Source organism: Arvicola amphibius, chromosome 7 (assembly GCF_903992535.2).
Source record: "Arvicola amphibius chromosome 7, mArvAmp1.2, whole genome shotgun sequence".
Taxonomy (NCBI): domain Eukaryota; kingdom Metazoa; phylum Chordata; class Mammalia; order Rodentia; family Cricetidae; genus Arvicola; species Arvicola amphibius.
In genome coordinates this window covers 123,784,403-123,805,766 of record NC_052053.1, presented here as the reverse complement: position 1 = coordinate 123,805,766, position 21,364 = coordinate 123,784,403, and the positions used below count along the sequence as shown (strand labels likewise).

At 37.9% G+C, this 21,364-nt stretch overlaps 1 protein-coding gene across 1 annotated transcript in view; it reads right to left on the bottom strand.

Annotated features, from left to right (window-relative positions):
• The window catches only part of Prkd1 (protein kinase D1), a 288,145-nt gene that overhangs the window by 69,246 nt on the left and 197,535 nt on the right, over positions 1 to 21,364 (bottom strand). The window contains exons 3-4 of the mRNA XM_038336787.1: positions 14,409 to 14,540; positions 12,077 to 12,237 (exon numbers count right to left, since the gene is read on the bottom strand). Coding sequence (XP_038192715.1) covers positions 12,077 to 12,237; positions 14,409 to 14,540 — 293 coding nt within the window. The remainder of the gene's footprint in view (positions 1 to 12,076; positions 12,238 to 14,408; positions 14,541 to 21,364) is intronic.

The following is a 21,364-nucleotide window of genomic DNA, read 5'->3' as shown; positions in this document are numbered from 1 at the left end:
CAGAGCTGTGGAAGTGTTTCCACAAATTGCAGGTCCTGTTCTTTTAAATGTCAGTTACCAATAAACACCCTGTGAGCTGGGACACTGAAAGGAAACATGATATAAGTAGGTTTTCCTTGAAAGTTAAACAGGAAAGCAATGCAAACTTAATGTGATGCATTCTCAATCTACAATTGTTTTTTTAAGTGGCAGAGGGGGACATTTCCACTTTGAAAGAAAATGAATGCATGCCCATAACTTCTGCTATGGAACTTTAAATGTCAGGCTGAGTCGATGTATAGAAAGTGATAGGGGTGGAATGGATGACTATCCAAGGAAAATCAAGGACATCAATTTAGGGGCATTTAGCCTTGTAATTGAGTATTTAACTCTACATGAACGGTCAGAGGCCTGGACTGAGCTTATTGCTGATACCAAGAAGGAACTGAGAAAATATAAGGATGGCCTAAGACTTCAAAGACTACAGCCTTCCTCTAACAATCAGCCATAGAGACACTTGTGCAGCCCTTCCCAGAATCCTAGCTCATGTTAATTAATGCCACACTGCAGTGCTAGTGCACCTGTGTGACTGTGTGTTTGTGCATGTTTCACTTCCACAAAGATGTAATAAGACAAGATGAGATTTTTAATACAGGGGCTTTTCCTTTCAACGTTATGCCTCTACTCTCCCAAGAACTGAGTTTTGAAAATATAAGAAAGCACTAACTAGCTATCAGTGAAACAGCAAGTGCCGCGCACCGCGCCCCCTTGTCTGCGCTCTGTGCGCTGGCACCCAGTTACTGAGCTTTGGGCAAGGGGCAGGAGGTTAAAATACACAAAGACTCACACAGACAGAGAGACAACGACAGGGGTCATCCTTGAATTCCCCAAGACTGCCCCCTTTATTGTGTTCAGGGGCAGATTATATAGAGATAGCCACGCCCCAGCCAAACCCACCAGAAACCACTCTCCTGCCATCAGGACCTCCTGAAGGTCTCGTGCTCAGAGCAGCTGTAGGCACTCAGATCTGGGGATTACAAGAAATTCAGGATCTGGAGTCTCACTGCTCCCAACAAGCATGGCCATAGGAAAAAATAGAAATAGATTCTGACCCTAATTTGGGCTCTTTATAGAAAGCGACACTTTAGGTCATAACTTCTGGATATTGCCTTTTCTTATATTTTACAAGTTTATCCTGAAAAGGAAACTCTTTTCCTGAGAAAGGAAGGCAAGTTGGTTAACTTAGTCAAAGTGTCTTCATATCCAAAAGTTTGTCTAAGAATCATAGAGGGCAACTAAATATTTTGAGTAGACAAATATTAAATATAATATATGAATGGCCTTGTTTATGTGTCCATGTGTTGTGAATGTATGGTGCACACATGTCATTGTACCTGTGTGGAGGTCAGAGGACAGCTAGAAGGAGCACATTCCCTCTCCACTAAGTGGGTCTCAGAGATTGAACTCAGGTTGTGGGCTTAAGGATGAATACCATTACCAGCTGCGCTAACACTCTGCCACTGAAAACACAAATATTTTTAAGTTAGACAGTCATAGGAGATCCTATGTCATAGGATTTCTAATTTTTCATTCCTTTTCTTCCCTCATACTTACTTTCAGAACAAACTTTTCATATTTTCCTGGGTATTCCCCATAGGCATTCCCCATGACACACAGCTCCTACATACAGCATGAGTGTCTTTTACTTCAGTTAAGAATTCAGTAACTACAAGGGGCCAGGAATGAAAAGGTTATCCACTTGGCCATGCCTGGCAGGATGAAGGTGGGAGAGAGAAAATGAATACCATTGTGTCCTGGGGAGCTTTCCAGAGGCCATGAAGCATTACTGGGGCCATCAGAGCCTTTGTTCGAGATCCAACTGTTCCTAAAACCTAACAAAGTATGGACAAGCAAAGCATGATGTCCCCTTACAAATGAGTTTCCTGAAATTCTGCCCAACAGTGATTGCATTTATAAATAGGCTTCTTAATGTTTCTATCCAGACCTTAATTATGTAGATGTTACACACAGGTTCCATTGAATAACATCATGCTACAATATACTGAGCCTTATCACGTTAATTTATTGCAGGGCTTCTTCCCCATGGATACATCACTCTTCAGCTAGGTCTGGTGGTTGGGAAGTAGATAAATAAATTAACTCTGTGCACGGCACTTCACTTAAAGTGCACACTGCCCTGGTTTGTGTTTGGAGAGCTCACTTAGACAGCAATCAAGAGAAACCTTGTGACACCTGGCAGAGTACTACAGAACAGCCACGGTGCATTTATAAGTGGAAAATGACTTTAAGTTAGATGAGTCACCAGGATTCCTGGAACTCCAGAACATAAGAGTACCAAGTACGTGCCACTAGATAGATATTGGCCATGTTGAAAAACTCCCTGGAAATTTCTATGAAACTATCCAGCCAAGACTCTCTTGCCTTTATTACATGTGAGTCAGAAAACTTAATGAAAATGACAAGCTTATGGCAAATTGTTATTTAAAAAGTATCTGTGCTCCATAAGAAGTTAAACTGAATGTAGTTCAAATTTCACAAAAACTAAAGTTTGAGGATATAGAACAGTCAGACAAAAGACAAGCTGTTAGAATGAGCTCTGTATTTCCTACAGTTTCTCTGAGGTAGTCTGAATGTTAAGAAGAAACAAAAAGCTTTGGATTGGGAGAATTCAATTTCGGTGAAAGTAAGTTTCTGTAGAGGCTGTCAACCTCAGAACTGTGCTAACAGATGCCCTTCAAACATATTGAAAGCATTTAAAACAACTTTGATTAAACTTTTTAAAAAATAAATCTATTTTTATTTTTATTTTCTTTTGTTTCTTGTTTTCTAATTTTTGTCTTTCACATTATACTGTGTCTACAGAGGTTGCCTACTACTTCAATTCCTTGTTTTCAACCTTGGCTTCCCATCCTTTATTGCAAGAAACAATCATTCCACTCTCCTAAGTCATTTGGCCAGAATGTTACGTGTCTCTGTCGGTTCACATTAATATAATTTCAAAAGGCTCTGGATTCTATAAAACTGAAGAAGAAGAATAAGTATTTTCCATGTTGAAGAAGTAATCATTCTGTAGCCTACAACACATATAATTATTATTTATTAAAAAGAAAATTTAAAAACCAGTGTGAGAGAAAGCACATGTAAAACCCTAGAATAGTCTTTCATCCCAGACTGATAGACAAAGGTAGCTGCTTAAGACAGGAAGACTGTTGGTGGCAACTAGCAAGTCAATAGCAAACGGGAAAGGGACAAACATTAAAAGGAGGAAGGATGGTCAACGCGTGCATGCGGCATTCTCTCTACCAGTGAAGAAATAATTCTTAGATACAGCAGGTTCTTTCTCAAACCATCAAAATAGGAGGAACAAAATCTTAAAAAATAAAACCTATTTTTGTAAGGTATAAGAAATAGAACGTATTAAACACTATTAACTAGTAGAATTTTAAATGTAAGCCTCTACCATTTTCTTTCAACTAATAATTTGTTCAAAAGTATATATAACGCAGTTGGCTTCTAGGAATCCAACACAAATAATTCTATCAACAAATTCTTACTGAGACCCAACAAATATTTTATGAGCCTAGAAGAAAATATATATACAGATGCTTACTCCAACAACAGCTACCACTAATATAATCAATGGAAGTTCCACACAGTGCAGATAAATTATCCTACGTGGATACACTGACCAGGACATACTGAAAATAGAAAAGTCATCAAGTGTCTATTATAATTCTTCTACACACACAATTATTGGCAAAATACATTTTAGAGAAAAAAACTTGTCAAATTTCATGTATCCTTCTCTTTGTAGACATTAATGAAGATAAAATTGGTTATGACTTTGAAAAATTGAGTACAAATGAAGCTCTGGAGAAAATAGACTGCAGAAAGTTTATCTTATTTCCTGCAGGAGCTGGTCTTTGAAGAAGGCCTGGTTGCCTTTAATGGCTACAAGTTCCACAAAAGCCAAAATTTCTCTTCGTTCTTCATATCCAGTTCTTGAATGTAAAGAACGAGGAGTGGATATGCTTCCCACTTCTTCCGATTTTCATGACCTAAGGATGACTCAAAGGAAAACGTATGCCAGAAAACTATATCTAGGGACATTCAAGGAAACAAATTCCAAGAAAATAAAAAAAAAATACACATTGTTTTTACACTGGGCTTTTCTACATAGGGTCCTTTTCAGCAAAGATGATTTTCCAAACAGGAATTAAGCACCAGCGAAGCAAATTCTTAATCTTGTTTCTTATGCACACAAACTCTTTACTTGTCAGTTTCATACAACCTGGAACATGTTCTGGTGGGTGGGTTCACACTGGTATCTTCTGCTAGAGTAGCCACAAGTTGATCTGAGAATGGAAACTAATCATGGTACTTGAAGCTTATAGTCTCTGGAGAACAACAGTGGTAGATCAACTTCCAATGGCCGTGGTGCCAAAGAAAGGGGAGTACTAGCAAGTCAGTTGGCTGGAGAACATGACTGTAGGTTCTGCCATTATTCTTCAGCAAAAGTGCTATTTATTATTTAGGACAGATAAAAAAGTCAATTTTAGAGTTTTTAATTTACCCTTTTTTGGAGGAAATTTGTTCCACATCCATATACAATTTCTGCCTGGATTGAAAGCTTAATATTTCCGCTTCCATGTTACCTCTTAGAAAAGGACTAATAGTTTGTGATAATACACATTGTTAAAGAAAATGTTCTATGAAAAGATTCAAGTCAAAAACTAGAAGAAGTAGTCAGGTTCATTTTTAGGCACTCCTGGGTCTAAACCCTATGGTCCCAAGACAAAGCAGGAATGGAGAGACTGTGTCCTCACTTTTCCTGGTTCTACAGTATCTGGGATGAGAACACAGTTTTCTGGGGTTCAGAGGTTTCAGTTCACAGAGCACCACAAAACTTTTCTTCTCATTTTCATAGACAAGACACCCATGTAAGGAAATCAAGCATTTAGGGGCAAACTTTGACCTGAGAAATCAACTGTTATTATTTTAATGACGAGGTCGGTCTTTGTCACTTTGAGAATTATGGGAATTCAAACACTGACAATGAGAAACAACAAACAATAGTTGTACCTCAGGGCTCTGCATTCAATGGACTGAACCCTCATCCAAACTCTAACCGTTAACCATGAATGCCAACTACGGACTATTACAAGGTGGGGCTGAAGACCAGGTTACAGAATATTCCTAATGCCAGACAGCTTATTACCTACCTCAAAGCCAGGGCTCACAGGAGACTGAAACATGAAGTTGAAAGAGCAAAGAGCAGGCAAAGGAGGAGAATAAGAGGAGAAAAAGACAGAAAAACAAAGTTACTAGCGAAAAGCAGTACGGATTAGTCAATGATATTTAACATAGGCGCGTGTCCCATCAGACAAAACCAAACTGCTACATCAGTCAGCTTGTGGCCGCAACAAAGTCCCAGCTAGAAAATACTTTTAAAGTTTAAATGACACAGGAGCCACTAAGTCACAGATGCAAAACATTTTGAGATTATGAGTAGTTGTTTAAAAAAAAAAAAAACTATAGTCTTAGTGATGAGGGGTGGCTCTTGTACCTTGTTGAAAACAAATTAGAGTCAAAATGAAGTATTTTTGACCTTTAAGTAAAAGATTAGGTTTTCTTCACAATAATTCTTGATCTTAATGTGAGATGGAGTAAAAGGTCATTAGAGTAATCAAATGTTGCATAGCTGTTATTTGCCCGCAGGTGAGAGTGAGCTGAAACGTACTTACTATCTGTTTCGGGACGGCATACAAGGGATGGTGGCCAGAGGTAAGAGGTTTAGGAAGACAAATACAGGGCTTGGTAGGTAAGAGCAATGGCTGCCCTGCCAGAGAATGAGGGTCCCATTTCCAGCATCCACATAGTGGCTCACTACTGTCTGTAAATACAGTTTCAGGGGGAGCGAATGCCTATTTCTGACCTCTCTTGACACGGGGTGTGAAGTGATGCCCAGATACACATTCAAGCAAAACACTCCCACACATAAAACTTTAATAATTATTTTAAAAAGGAAGGTAAATATCTCACGATTAATAAAAACTCAATTAATAATTGGGGTTCAACCTGAAGGCCAGAGAAGTAAAGCAGTCAGCCACTGACTCTTATGTCTACCTTAGCCCGATATGGTGATCCTGCCTCCAGGAATCTCAGAACCAGACTGTGTCTGAGAGCTCTCTCCTCCCATCATATATTCCTCTCTGGAGCTGGGATTAAAGGCTTGCAACACAGCTGCCTTGTTTCTGTGGCTAACTAGTGTGGCTACTGGGATTAAAGGTGTGTGTCCCCACTGCCTGATAAGCCTATAAGGCTGATCAGTGAGGTTGTGTTAGTCTTTGACCTTCAGGCAAGGTTTATTTATCAAAATACAAATGAAATATCACTATAGGCAAATATATCTATGGTGTATTTTTTGGCTCATTTCTTGATTTCTGATCTCACTCTAAATTAAAATATCATTTGAAAGTAAAAAAGTACACTTTAGTTTTAAAAGAAAAGTTTCAATGTAAAATATAGTGAATATATTCCTTTTCGTCTTTCCTTTTTTTAAAAAAGGGAAATATGTAGGCAATCTTTCTATTTGATAACTAGAAATCAAAACAAAAATGAACTCCAGTTGAAACATTAAAAACTGTGGAACTATACTCTGATGTTTGTGATTTTCTTCCTACTTGTTAAATAAATTACTGTACATTCAGAAAAATCTTATTACTTGTTTTTGAAAACTCTGTTTCTTGATTTGCAATATGCTGCCATTGACTCAGGGACATTGGGCGCTTTGTACAATTAGAGGGAGGTTTTACCAAAACAACTTGGCAGCCCGTACTATCTGTGCAGTGTGTGCGCTGATGAAAATTACCTGGGGAATTCAGACACAACAGCTTCTCATCGGAACATAGATCCAAATATGGCTTTTGTGAAAAAAATCATGATTTTGTCTATAGGCACTATTATGAGACAGAAAAAAATACCAAGTCTCAATTTCCCAAACAAGACAGTACCCTAGTCAACTATGTATGAGACATCTAAACCTCATAGTTTTCCTTTAAATATTGGTCCTGCAAACTTTTCAGTCCAGTCTTTCATCAGAATTCATTTTTCAGATTATAGTGTATAAAGATGAACTAGGCAATATGCACTAACTAAATAATTTATAAGTTTCCAAAGATTACTTTTCTCATAAGATACTAATGGGTTTTATGAGAGTGAGAAGGGAATTCTACATTGATTTAGTTTGAGAACACTGACTTCATTATTGCAAGATTCAGTTGGCTATTAATTATGCTTAGTAACTATCATAATTTCCACTACATGGATGCACCAAGAGGCACTTAACAATTTTATCTGATCAAGATTGGCTTATTATCATCTTTTTGCATGTGCTTGTGTGTGATGTGTATGCATGTTCATGTGTGCCTGGGCATCTGTGTGTGTGTCTGTGTGTATGCATGTGTGTATGCATATGTGTTTGAATGTACATGAATATGTGTATGCATTCATATAGAGGCCAGATACTGACTTGGGGGATCTTTTTTGATTATTTTCCACTTTATACTTTGAGACAGGTTCTCTCACTTGAACTCACATCTTAAATATCATCTCTTCATCCTGAGCAATGGGATTACAGGTGGTCAATTGTACTCCCTCCCAGCTAGCATCCCTCTAAGAGAAAGCATTATTTTCCTGTTCTTCAACATAAACTGGATTTGCCTCCAATACAATTCAAATCTTGGATCTATAGACCCTTTATCTATGACTTCCTGTTGAGATAGGAGTCTCATTATCCTATCTGGAGTGATCACAAAATTTTACCTTTCATGACTGCATTTTTTTTCCCTGAAAATTCTGATCTGGAACTACAGTTGTGAACTGCCATGCCCAGCTTGGTTTCTTTATTTAAATATTGCTTTGTGAAATTCTACTGTGTTGTTGAGTGAATAGTAATTTCTTAATGACAGTGTAAATATAAACATAATCTAAGGAGTCAGGTTACTTTTATTCACATGTATTCAGATCTGGAAGCTGCACTGGTGAAATGTCAAAAATAAATTTTCCCTAAACAAGACCTACATCATGCCAAAGGCAGGTGCCATGCTAACACGGAAGGGGATAGCTCAAACGTGATTCTGAGGGAGGGAGAATCAGTTTTCTGAGGGGAGAAATCCCCTGATATATTATTCTGTTCTAAGTGAAAGGCATTCTTAATTTGAATGATGCCCAGCTTCTTGATTCATTTTCTTTTCCTCAGAGATTAAATTTTTTAAAAAACTTTTCCTATTTCAAGTATTTTCATTTATTCATCTTTATTATTTCCTAGAAAATCAGTGTACCTAGGATCATATGGTTTGAAGCAGGTTAAATATATTTTCCAGGCTGGACATGGTGGAACACACTCATATCTCCAACACTTAGGAAGCAGAGGCAGGAGGATCTCTGTCATTTCCAGGCCAGTTATGTCTACCCAGCTAGTTCACAGATAGCTAGGGTAACACAGTACACCCAGTTACAGGCTGTCCCAAATAACAATCTTAAAAAATTCTATTTTTCATATGTATGTCCAATGAACTCCGAAAACATTTACTGAAAGGTCTATCCTACACAGCAGTTCCATTCTGTATATAAATCAATCAGCCAATCTGCATGTACAGTTTCTGATTCTATTATAATATTCTGCCTGTGTGATACCGTATTACCTTAAGTGTTTCATATTTAAATACTGTGTAATACAGCATTATATTCAATGAATTTAATATATGGCAATTCTCCAGTTTTATTTTCTATCAGGAATTCTCAATAGTAACACCATTGTCATTCTGAGCCAAATAGCTCATACTGGAAAAACCCTGGGTGTTAACCTCTCTATTTCTGGAACTTTAAGTCCTGACTGCCTTGGAAGCTCACAGACACCTTCCAATACTGGCTTTCTCCATTTCTGTCTTATTTTATTTAGAGTTTACAATTGTTCCTTGTGGGAAAACTGATCTGGCAAGCTCCTTCTTCCCACGTAAGGACAAAATGAAGGGTTGTGAGATTGCTGTCTAAGGTTAAGCCTCATGGAGTTTGTTTTCAACTGACTCTTAACTCCTACAGATAAGGAGATGAGAAAATGTAAAGAAATATAATCTGTATAATTATATATAGCAGACAAGTAAGCATAAGTAGTGTACCCTACTTAAGGATCTTCTCATTTTACTTTGTTTCTAATAACACTGTTAAAGGTCTACCAAAAGCGTATCTGTGCATAGTTAATTGCTCTACCATCAGCTAGTTATACTGGGCTATCTTAGAGGATGGGTGCATTAGGGAGAATATAACGGATGTGGTTTGTGCCAACACAGATGACACATACAGCCTGCACTACAACATATGCTGTTTCGTCCTTTCTATCTTAGCAGAACTATATAAGTCTGAGATTCAATTTATCTGCCTAAATTGGACAAATTAGTAGAATAGCAATGTCTTACTCTGAGAGTAAACAATCCTATCATCAAAATAAGCAACTGTAACACAGAATATTTTGTTTTCTTTCATTTAAAAGCAGTTTGCACATGTCATCACAGACTTGCAAAACATACGTTCTAGATGCATTCATGAGCAATGCCATCTTTGCGCAAGGCATCACCCTTCCCTGAAACTGGTTGTTCTTTACTGTATACAGCACCAAAAGGTTTTACTATTATTACCATTGCATCGCCCTTTGGTAGCATTCACTATGGCTGAAATGAGATACATCAGCCATGGTCTAAGTACACCTGCTTAGAACAAGCAGAGTTGGCTCCCACCTGCACTAGCCAAGATGAAACAAAGACAACAGAGAGGTACATGCCACCAAAATTAGACAAACATCTCCTAATTTCTAAGAAACTAGATAAAAGACACTCAGACATTCCTTGAGTTCCCTAGATTCCAAGAGAACCTAAGAGCCAACATGTTGAGTATGTCACAAACATTGTTTCTAAAGAGATTTCTATTTAAAGTTTACCTGAAGGAAGTTTAGATAAGGCTATAGAAGCTTATGTTCCCAATATCTTTCAGTGTCTTATGGCCCTGATTTTTTCTTTTTAAATTAATACTTATTTTTTTTTTGAGGCCATGATGGCTTCAGAAATCACTGTCATTGTATGTGATCACAATGTCATGAGCACTTTAAGGAAATGTTATAGGCTACTTAGGAAAAATGAATTTTAGAGCATTCTACTACAGGGAATTTCCATTCATCAGTGAAACACTAATGAATTTTGATGAATTTTGACATTTATGCAAAATGTATCTTGTAATAAAATAATTCAATAATTGAATGATTATTTCAGTTGCTTAAAAATACCAATTAATAATTTTGTTTAAAAACAAAAATATATATTAAAGGTAATAGTTATATAACCTAAATTATGGTTATATAAAAATACATATTTTATTTACGTATAGATTAGTTTGATATATAAATTAATTGTATCTATAAAATCCAAAATAGTTACATTAATAAACCAATATATATATACACACATATATATGTGTGTGTGTGTACATGTATGTGTGGGTGTACATTTGTATGTGGGATATATACATATATACACATACATTATATCTATATTACAATATATAATAAACAAGTAAAACCAAGTATGTATAGGTACATACTATGATTAAGGCATGGTCAGAATAAGTGTCATCTAATTAAAACTAGATTCTAATCTATGGTAATAGTAAATACTTTAAGCTTTGGATTTCTGATATAAAAATAATTCATAACTAAATTATGTCACATTCAAATTCTTTTGTGGTGAATTTGAATGTGACATAATTTAGTTATAATTTTACTTTAATACAATTTTAATGTCCTTATTTCAAACATTATACCTTGCAATTACTACAGTTACCCCTACTACAAGTGCCGTAACTTATAAAATAAACATTTTCAAAATTTTGATCTCAACCAGGGAACTTTAAAGCAGAGTATGCAATAGCAATTATTTTAAGATAATTTTTTGAGTAATAGTATGTTTTAAAAATGATATTTATTCTGATTAACACACACTCATGGGATATACAAATCACAAACATACCTTCCGAATGGTACAAAGATATCATACTCATCTAATTACTACAAAGGTATAGTATCAATCTTCCTCCGAGAGTGTCAGTTAAAGAAGAATGAAAAACAGAAGGTAACATCACCAAAACAGCAATGTAGGCACAGGCTACAGCAGTTTCCTATTGGTAAAGATGAGTGACCCATCTCACATGTGGCTTATTCTGCAACAAAATTTAAGTCATTTAAAGTCACAATCAAATATTCTTTGTACAAATGACAATTTGTAATAGATAACTCCATGCTTCCACTTAAATTCTAGGTGGATTTACTCGACCTAAACGTCTTAGTAATTCTCACATCTTTGTTTTTCATCACTTTCTGTAACAACTATGCTGTAACGCATCAGTGTCCTAGTAAGAGAAAGTAGACAAGGAAAAGCTGCAGCCTGAAGCCATTAGTTATTTCAGGACTCCATTCCTGTTCTTAAGAAGCTCACGCAATCATCGCACCATTCTTCCATGTATGTGTGAAAGATGAACGGGGATTTCCTTAACAAATGCTTTTACCGTGTCCATCAGCGGTTTCACAGATACTAGAAATAGTCTAGGTAAGTGCTGTTCTTCTCATGGTACTTGGTAGTGTGCAATGATAAACTAGGAAGATCAGTAATGCCGAACAGTAAGACTTTGGTATTTTCGGAAGAAATATTCAGGATGCTACAAGTCCTTGGAAATCTGCAGAGGAGACCATCTTTTGCAGCATTAGCATACTAGTTCACACTGCTCAGGGCTTATGACCATATGAAGCCTCCCATATTTTTCATTTTCACCAAGCTCAGGGAAGAAAGCAACCTCAAAGCTGTTGAATCTTTCATGATGCATTGACCAATCTACAACAGAGACTCCGTGGAAACATACGCATTTACACGGGGGCTGTGTCTCCCTCCCAGCATGTTCTCCTGGCCCGACACTGATAACACAACATCCTCCAGATTTCTCAAGCAAGTGGGAATGGACAGACAGGAGGCCATACCAGTAGAGGCTCCTCAGGGGCACTGGTGGAGAACTCAGCAGACGACGTGCGGACAGTACTGAGCCCAGTGAGGGAAACATTCGAGAGCCTTCTCCTTCTCACCCCGCTGCAATTGTTAGGGATTTTAAATGCACATCTCTTATGGTAATTCAGACCACATCCTGAAAAACAAACATAAAAATAGCTTTCATCTAGCCAGAAACTAAGTCTATTCCATCATTACTTACAAATTAAGAATTTGAAAACATAGCACGACATCAATTTGTCTTGATGCTACTTGGAAATACAAATTTTCTTTTCTGTTTTCTCTGATTCTTTTCTCTCCTTATTTGAACACGAGCTTCAGATTCTTATTTTGTTGTAAATGCCCAACTATTCCCCTGGTTGTTGTTTTTTAAATTTTATTTATGTATTTTTTTGATGCTCTGACTAAAATGAATTTGGGTTTAGAAAAATCTACAAATATATTTATTAAAATATTATATCATTTTCCTGTTATAATTTTAGATGTGTGTGGGCACATAGAGGGAAAATTAATCATAGTGCATCACAAGTTCGGGTGACACTGATCTTTAAGCTTGTCTCTGTAACTTACTTTGTACACATGACCCTGAACAAATTATTCTATCTCAATTTCCCAGTCTCTAAGGTCGTGATAAAAATAACCACTCCAAACAACTAAGATGATCCAAAAAGTCCATCACTTGCTGGTTTTCAGGTAGCAGGTAGTTGAAAGCATGTTCCCCGCTTTGGGAAGTCTTATTTTTCTCCCAATATTTATACTCTGTTCATTCCCTACATAACTCACACTAGCTAGTTAGAATTCCCCTGTCTGTCACAAAATAGGTTAGGCAACTTTTCATAAAACAGACATTACAACTCAGCCACCAAGACAGAGAGAGCTTGATGAAGCTGTTGTCCAAGAAGTCCTGGGTTTGTTTCCCCCTGAGAGCAAAAGGATGTGTGTTTACTTGATTCTGGTTTTGTGGGTATGTAGTATGCAAGAGTCATGGGGTCATGGAAGTTCCTAATAGGATTTCAAAGGAAGGCCTGGGAGTCTAAGCAGTACAGCAGTTAAAAGTCCCTGGAGGCCCGAAAGAAAAATTCATGGCCACATGCGAGCGATGACAGACATATAGTGGAGTCCTCAGGAATTAGGAGATACCATGAAAATGGGGTGTTTGCTGAGGAACGGCCATTATCATGCAGGGCTTGCCTAAGAGAGGTCATCGGCACTACAATCAGCAAAGCCAAGAGAGCAGGGCTGTCTACGACAGCTGAGATCACGCCAGCGCCACTGTGTGGTGTAGATGCTAGGCATGGAGCTACAAGATTTGATTTTTGCCCTTCTAGTTTTGGGTCTTGTTTGGTGTGATGATCCTTCTTTGGTGTTCTACAATATTTTTTTTGAATTTGAATGCTTACTGTTTCATTATAGTTTGGAGTATGTCATATATGTCCATAATGCCAATCTATCAGCTCTTATGAGGTGGGTGGCATTGCTTAGCTATGCACTTTTTGCCCTGATGTTTTGCTTTATTATAAACCAAGAAAGAATGGATCCAAAGGACCATGGACTTAAGCCTCTGACCCCATGAACGCAAGCACATCTTTCTCCTTTAAGTGAAGTTCTCTCAAGTGTTTTATGGGAGTGAAAGAAATATAGCCAAAGCAATACCTTAGGCATAGTTTCTTCTAAACTGCTGTCTTTTGTATTTCACTCCACTGGGAAGAAATAAACAACTCAAGATTATCTGCAGGTTGTATTCCAAAAGGGTGATCATTGTGGCCACACATCAAAGCAATCCATTTACGTGGGTAGAGAACACAGGGGAGGGCTGCACGAAACCTTGGGAATAGGTGGCACTGTTCTTGCACACTGAACTGTCCAGTTGAGGGAGTTTCCTCCAGGGAAATGCTCACCCTGTAGTCTGATGTGTAGTCTGGAATGAAAGTTCCACTTTACTCATTCAGCAATGGAGTGATATTGGGGGTTTGAGCAACCACCTCAATCACTGCTGCTTTTAAAGCTTATTACGCCAATTTCTCCCTTAAGTCAGATGGAAATCTGAGTTTTAATTTCTGGTTAAAATGTCCCATGTATTACAGTGGGGAATATTTCCACGTGAGACGTAAAGCGAGAATGCAGCTTGCAGATAACAAAGAATTTCAAAGACAGGAAACGTAAAAGCTGAATAATTTGTCCCATAAACAGTGGCACACACACTAAGGTGATTGGAGGAGACTTCTGGGAGAGAACAGGGCCATGTGGGGCTCATAGAAGCAGCAGGTTCTGCTCACATTAAGTCCGGTAGGGCACAAAGCAACTCACCTTCACATTTAAGGCCTTGGCGCACCAGCCCCCACAGCATTTCTCCACAATGATCGCAGAAAGCAGGGGCTCTGTAGGAATGAACGAAGAGAGCGTGGGGCCGGATCTGGAAGTCTTCAAAGGTGGCCGAAGCTGCAGAAACAGTACGTTGCCAAAGAAATTGAGTGAATATGTTGATCTACACACAAGCATGTCAGGTAATAGGTGGGTGAGCAGGGAGGCAATTCTGTAAACAAGTTGTGAAAAACCCAGCTATATGTAGTGGTGCATGTTTGTGATCAGCATGTGGGAGAAGGGAGCAAGAGGATATAACTCTGGCCTTGAGTATAGAGTCTGTTTAAGGTGAGTTCAGGCTACATGGCACGTCATATTAACACCTTACAAATTACACATAAAATGGGATGCAACATGTCTTGTACTTTCAGTCATTGGACTTTATTCTGAATCCCAATGTTATGCTTGGTGGTACAACATCCATTTTCTTCTCCTTTCCTTCATGGTAACGTTTGACATCATTTTAACAGCAATAAAACCTTGGGGGAATGGGTGTTGTTGTGATTATTTCATGTATACCTGATACTAGTTGAAAATATTTTGCTTTTCACCCATAGTCAGAAGCTGTTGACTATTGGTGTCTACTGGAAGAGGAAGAATCAATTTCTTTTAAGAGTGTGGTCCCTGGTAGGCTGACCCTGGTCCAGAGGATGACTGATACCCATGAATTTATGAGGCACACAAACTAAACTTAGGCAGTTGTGAAAACTGAGCTTTCAGATGAAGAGGAACACTAGAAAGAGGTACATTGAAACAGAATGGTGGAACCAGAGGAGGTACATCTGGCCATCCTCCTCTTAGAAGGAAAGAAATGTGTTAACAAATGAAAAATAAAACCAAATATTAAAATCATGACCTCTAAATAACCATGAAGCTTCTTCACCAACCTACCAAGTCAAAGGATTAATTAATGCACAGGGACCAGCCATGGTCCATTCAGAAAAAGGCACCAATAAACCTCGTTTTCAATCGAGAACAATTTTGTTATTTCTAATTATTGACTATTCAAAATGCTGATAAAGACAAATATACACATTGTTTCCTTTATACTTTTCTATGTACGTTTTTATAACATGAAAGTGTCCCATATTTATGTTGTTGCTCAAATCAAGAAGTATAAAGCAAAAATGTGGGCAGAGGTGTATCCCTTGGGATTCTCTGCTTCTTAGTGAGCTCAGGCTCACTGTTCATTCTGAAGGCAGAGAGTGCCCTCCTAGCAGTCAGAAGAGCTGCAGGAACCATGGACATAACCTACAAGACATCACATATAACCACATGAACCTGTCTCTCCCTCCTAAAAGGAGATGACTTGCATGATGATGTTCTTCATTCCTTTAAGATCAAATCCCCCATTAGAACTAGGAGATATTCCTAAACTCTTGATTGCTCAGGTTTTAGTCACAGTGAATTTTGGAGAAAATTTGCTGCAAATCAAAGACGATGTAAACTTACAATATTATTGACAATGCTTTCACTAAATCAATCAGTAAATGTGTGGTTATGATTTGCGTACCAATCTTACACACTGGAGATTGGATTAAAATGTATCAAATCTGGAGAATGCTAAAGCCTCCTTAGAATTGTTCTCTTATACTCATGAGCATTTTTTTTCAAAATCATTAAAGAAAACACTTGAATGCATTGTGCCAATCTTTCACTCCTAGTTCCTTTCACTCTCAAAATCACCCTCCCCAGGACCAAACAACAATGACAATACTATGACAGTAATTAGTTGAATAATTATTGTAGTTTTCAAAATAAGAAACACTAGAATTTGACAATACAAATAGCAAGCTGCGTAGAGACATTTTAGGAATTAATCAGGAAGAATATAAATAATTAAACTAAAGATTTTCAATGACACCTCCCCCTCTAATTTATGTCAGGTAATTTTTTTTTTTTGGTTTTTGAAGGGGATTAACATTCATAAGCAGTTAGCACCCTTGACTTATGTTTAAATGCCACATTACTAAAGTTCAATTTTAATATTCTCCTGTTAATTTTAGAATAATTAAATACATTTTTAAAATAAAACTACTAAGCGTGGTGAGGTTTTGCATCCATTTGAAATCAAAGCACAACATCCATTCATTATGAATTTACCTGTTCTGCACCCTGGGGGAAATCAGCATTAGCTGAGTATATGCATGCCGGCTCGCCTAATCACAAAATCGCACTTCAGAGATAATCACTCAGCACAGGCAAACAAAGTGAAGGCTGCAATTCCATTTCATTTAAGTTTTGGAATCAAAATGGACAGATAAGAATAGGAATATTAACATGTCTAGAGATTCCAGGAAGGGAACAATGAGCCTGTCATAATCAATCAGCCGACCTAAATTAAAACGATATGACAGGGAAACAAACTGAAGACAATGGGCCCTCATACTGGTATTTGTGTCTCTTTGATTTGCTCTATTCACAGTCTATTGTTACACTCCAGCGTGCAAGAGAGGAGAAAATGACATGCTTTCCTTAGTCACTGAGTGTTTGAAACAGGTAATTGAGCCAAAAATCTTAATATAATCAGCGGTTCTTTACAGGTTCATTATAAATTGTTGGACAAAATGGACTAAGCTGGTTAGCAGCACAGAAGAAATGAGGCTTCTGAAGCAAAATAAATCATCTCTGGAGGTCAAAACTATTTGCATAATAAAGTAAAACAATGTCAGATCTTCCAAGATTTTCAGTTAATTTTTTTTAAATGGCTATTTTGGCAGTTTGGGAGCAGTATTAACTCTTTGCAGCTGTGACAGGTTGGGACTGATATACTAGGCAGATGTGACTAATATACTTTAAACACCATTTCATTTCATCCTTAGAGGTGGATGCTATTACTCCACTGTACAGATGAAAAAATTGTACAAAAATGAAGGCCCCACACCCGGTAACATTGCATCTGGACTCAGCCAGTCTTGACACCAGAATTGTACAGATTCTCTCAGTTGTTCCAGCTTACCATTTCTTTGAGAATGGAGTATATAAATTTACGTTTTATGAGGCATAAGTAGTATATTATCAGAGTCTCAAAGTCTTTAAATGAATAATTTTTAATGGACCCAAATAAATAGTATTTCAGGAGACAGAAACTTCCTTTTTAAGGAGTCATCTATATAAATTATCTTACTTTCAATTTTTAATTTTATGTATATGGGAGTTAAACCTGAATCATTGTCTGTGCATCATGTTTATGCCTGGTGTCAGCAAAAGCCAGAAGATGGGAGGTGAATCCCCTGGGAGTGGAGTTATAGATGGTTGTAAGCCACCATATGGATGCTTAAAATTGAACCATGGTACTCTGGCAGGGCAGCCAGCACTTGTAACCATAGATCCATGTCTTTAGCATGTGTATCAGTAATTAAAAATTATTTATTTTTGAAAATATATAATATTTATGCCATTCCCCATCCTTTCCACTATCGAAACCCTCACATACACCTCTCGTTGTTCTTTTCCATATTCATGTCCTCTTTTTTCATGAATTCAGGAAATAACATAACTAATCAGAATGTTCTTTCCTGGAAAGCTATTTCTTTCACTCCTAACACTCCCTAGTACCCTGAGTTCTTTTTTTGGTAGGGGTGCAACATTCTCAGCTTTTAGTGAAGTCTTGTTCTATCTAGTAAAATTTTTCCAAAGTCTTCCTTGATAAGAATAAAAATATTTTTCTCATTTTTTTATTAAAAATTTCCATCTCCTCCCCTCCTCCTCCCCCTTCCCTCCCCTCCCTTCCACCCATATCCCCACTCTGCCCCTCTCCAAGCCAAAGAGCCATCAGGGTTCCCTTCACTATGTTAAGTCCAAGGTCCTCCCAGCTCCCCCTAAGTCCAGGAAGGTGAGCAACCAAACTGACAAGGCTCACAGTGAGCCCGTCCATGCTGTAGAGTTCATGCTCATCGCCGTTGTCCTTGGTTTCTCAGTCCTCCTCCACTGTCAGCCACATTCAGAGAGTCCGGTTTGGTCCCCTGTTCCATCAGTCCCATTCCAACTGGACTTGGTGGTCTTCCGTTAGATCTGTCCCACCGTCTCAATGGGTAAACGCACTCCTTGGGGGATATAGGAAGGGTGGATATGGGAACAAGGAATTATATATCTTAATTAAGGGAGCCATTCTAGGGTTGGCAGAGACTTGACTCTAGAGGGGTTCCCAGGTGTCCAGGAAGACGCCCCCAGCTAGTTCCTTGGGCAGCTGAGGAGAGGGTGCCAGAAATGTCCAGATCCTATTGCCATACTCATGAATATCTTGCATATCACCATAGAACCTTCACCTGGCATTGGATGGAGAAAATGACAGAGCCCCACATAGAAGCACTGGATTGAGCTCCCAAGGTCCTGATGAGGAGCAAAAGGAGGGAGATAATGAGCAAGAATAAAAATATTTTAATAGATATTGAAAAGTTTTACAGGAGAGGAAGGAAAATATTTAGCACTACTTAAAATAAAATATTCATCACAGTGATATTTTAAAATGATGGTTTATAAGAAAAAGAACTCAATAGGAGGACATAATTAATAATTAGAGATATAGTATACACTTGAGTTTAAAATATGCTAAAAATACAACAGTTCAACACAGATGGACCATCCTATATAAACCATTTAAATTAGCAATCATGGGAGAAAAACACTTAGAATAGTCTTAGCCTTTTATCATAGCTTCTGGGAGAACAGAGGCACACGCCAAGTCCTGTGAGCACTGGCTGGCTCAGTAGGCACTGGAGGTTAGTTCCAAATTCAGGATAATATAGATGGTGCTGATCAGACTCTGTGTGACACTAAACAAAACAAGAACTAGTAAATAGGGAGGAAATTCATAGGGAGGAACGGGGTCAGGGCTGGTTTGAAAAAATGGGATAGGACAGAGAGCCAAAATACACAGTATACATACATACATGAAAGAACAAAAACAAAAAAGTAAAAATTAAATTAACCTTATCTTAGAGAGTCTTTTACTCAGCATTATCGCAATAAATTTATTCACAATAATTATAAGTCACAGGTCACAGAAAGCTAATTATGTTTACTGATTTCAGGAATACAGGATATAATTACAGCTTTTAGGGAAATATTTTTATACATTGTTAAATACCAGACTTGATGCTCAGATGACAAGGCATATATTCTATTAGGAAAACTAAGAACTATTGTACCTTATAAAGCAAAAAGTTCTTTGCCTCTGCCCCACCTCCTTTTTCTTGAACAAGAAGACAGCAGGACATAAGAAATGTTTGATGGTGTCACTATTAAGTACTATTCAAGAGGTAGTTCAGGATGTACTCAAGGAAGAGACTTAGTTACCACACAAGAAAGCTCCCTTTCCTATTTCCCGGGGCTTTAAGCTTCATGGCTACCATAAAGCATTTATTTCAGAGGTAGCATCAAGGCCAAAATAGCTACAGAACTGACAAAAGAAATATTTGTTAACTGGAAATATATAAACATGTATAAAAGGAACTATAAAATACAACATTTTATAATCAAAAGAGGCAGGTAGAAAATGAAAATATTTTGGGATATCTCTCTCCACACTGAAACAAACTCACCAAGGACAATCCCTCTCCAAAAACTTCCTTTTCTCACCACTGCTGTTGGATGTTTCTGTCTCTTACACTTCTTTCCTTGTGTTTGTAAGCAAGAACTCCTCAGCTTGCTCCTAACTCTTCCATACTCCAGCACACCTGCTTGGAGAAGTTTCTCTGGTCCGCTGCATGCTTACCACCATCCATGGAAAACTCCTACTTCCTCCAATCTACACCCTTCTGAGCATATTTCTTTTTATTAACCAATTTATCTTTTGATAATTTCATGTATGTCTATAGTGAGCACAGACATACACACATTGCATGTGCAGACACACACACGTGTACACACACATACACACACCCATAGTTGTTACTATTACCCCACTACTTTCCATCATTTGCCCACCTCTTTACACCCACTGTCTTGCTTATCTCTCTCTCACACACAATCCCACCTGTTTTGTTTTGTGACTCACTGGTTTAGTCAGGGAAATCTATGTGACTGACCCTGGGTTTGGAGCTATTCATTGGAACCTCTTGAGCTCAACAGTGGATGAACAACTGAAAAATGACTTTTCCTTCATGAGAATCTATCAGTAAACAGTGGTCAGTAGTGAGAAGCCCTTGTGATAGCCCTTTTCTCACCCATAACTGACTATTGACAAAGTCAGTTTTGTGCAAGCTCAGTAGAGATGCCCACAGTTTCCGTGAGTTCCTGAACACAATGGTTGCATCATGCCTAAAAGATGACATTTCCTAGTCCTTTTCCCTATCTTCTAACTCTGATATTCTTTTATCCCCTCTTCTTCAGTGTTCCCTAAGCATTAGAGGAAATAGTATAAACACCTCATTTAGGATTAGGCTCCCAGCCACCACTAATTTTCAGCATCTTGGGCAGTCACTTGGTAAAAAGCAAAGCTTCTATGATTAAGGATGAGAGTAGCTTTGTCTGCGGGCATAAACATAGCTATCTAAAAGTTTGTATGCTACTCTGTTCATTTACGTATACAGTACTAACTTCTCTCTTGGGTCTATGACTTGCATAGGTTGTGAACTTGGCAAACAGAAACAGGCAAGGATTCCCTCCATAGATAAGCTGCAGATTCAGTCAGAAGGTAGTCAGTTTCCTCCACAACAGTAGTCCTACTATTGCACAGGGGGATGTACAGCTAGCCATACTGGCTGGTACTGCAGAAGGTATGATACAATTAACCAAGAGAAAAAAGGACATCAAAGGTCTTAGTCAGTCATGAACCCTGTAAGTGTGCTTCTCGCTTTTTCCTCTAGGGCACTGTCTTGTTAAAGTCCTCCACCAATCAGAGATAAAGATCAGTTTTACGCTTCTGCACGTTGTTATTCAGGTTTCTTAGCATCCACCAT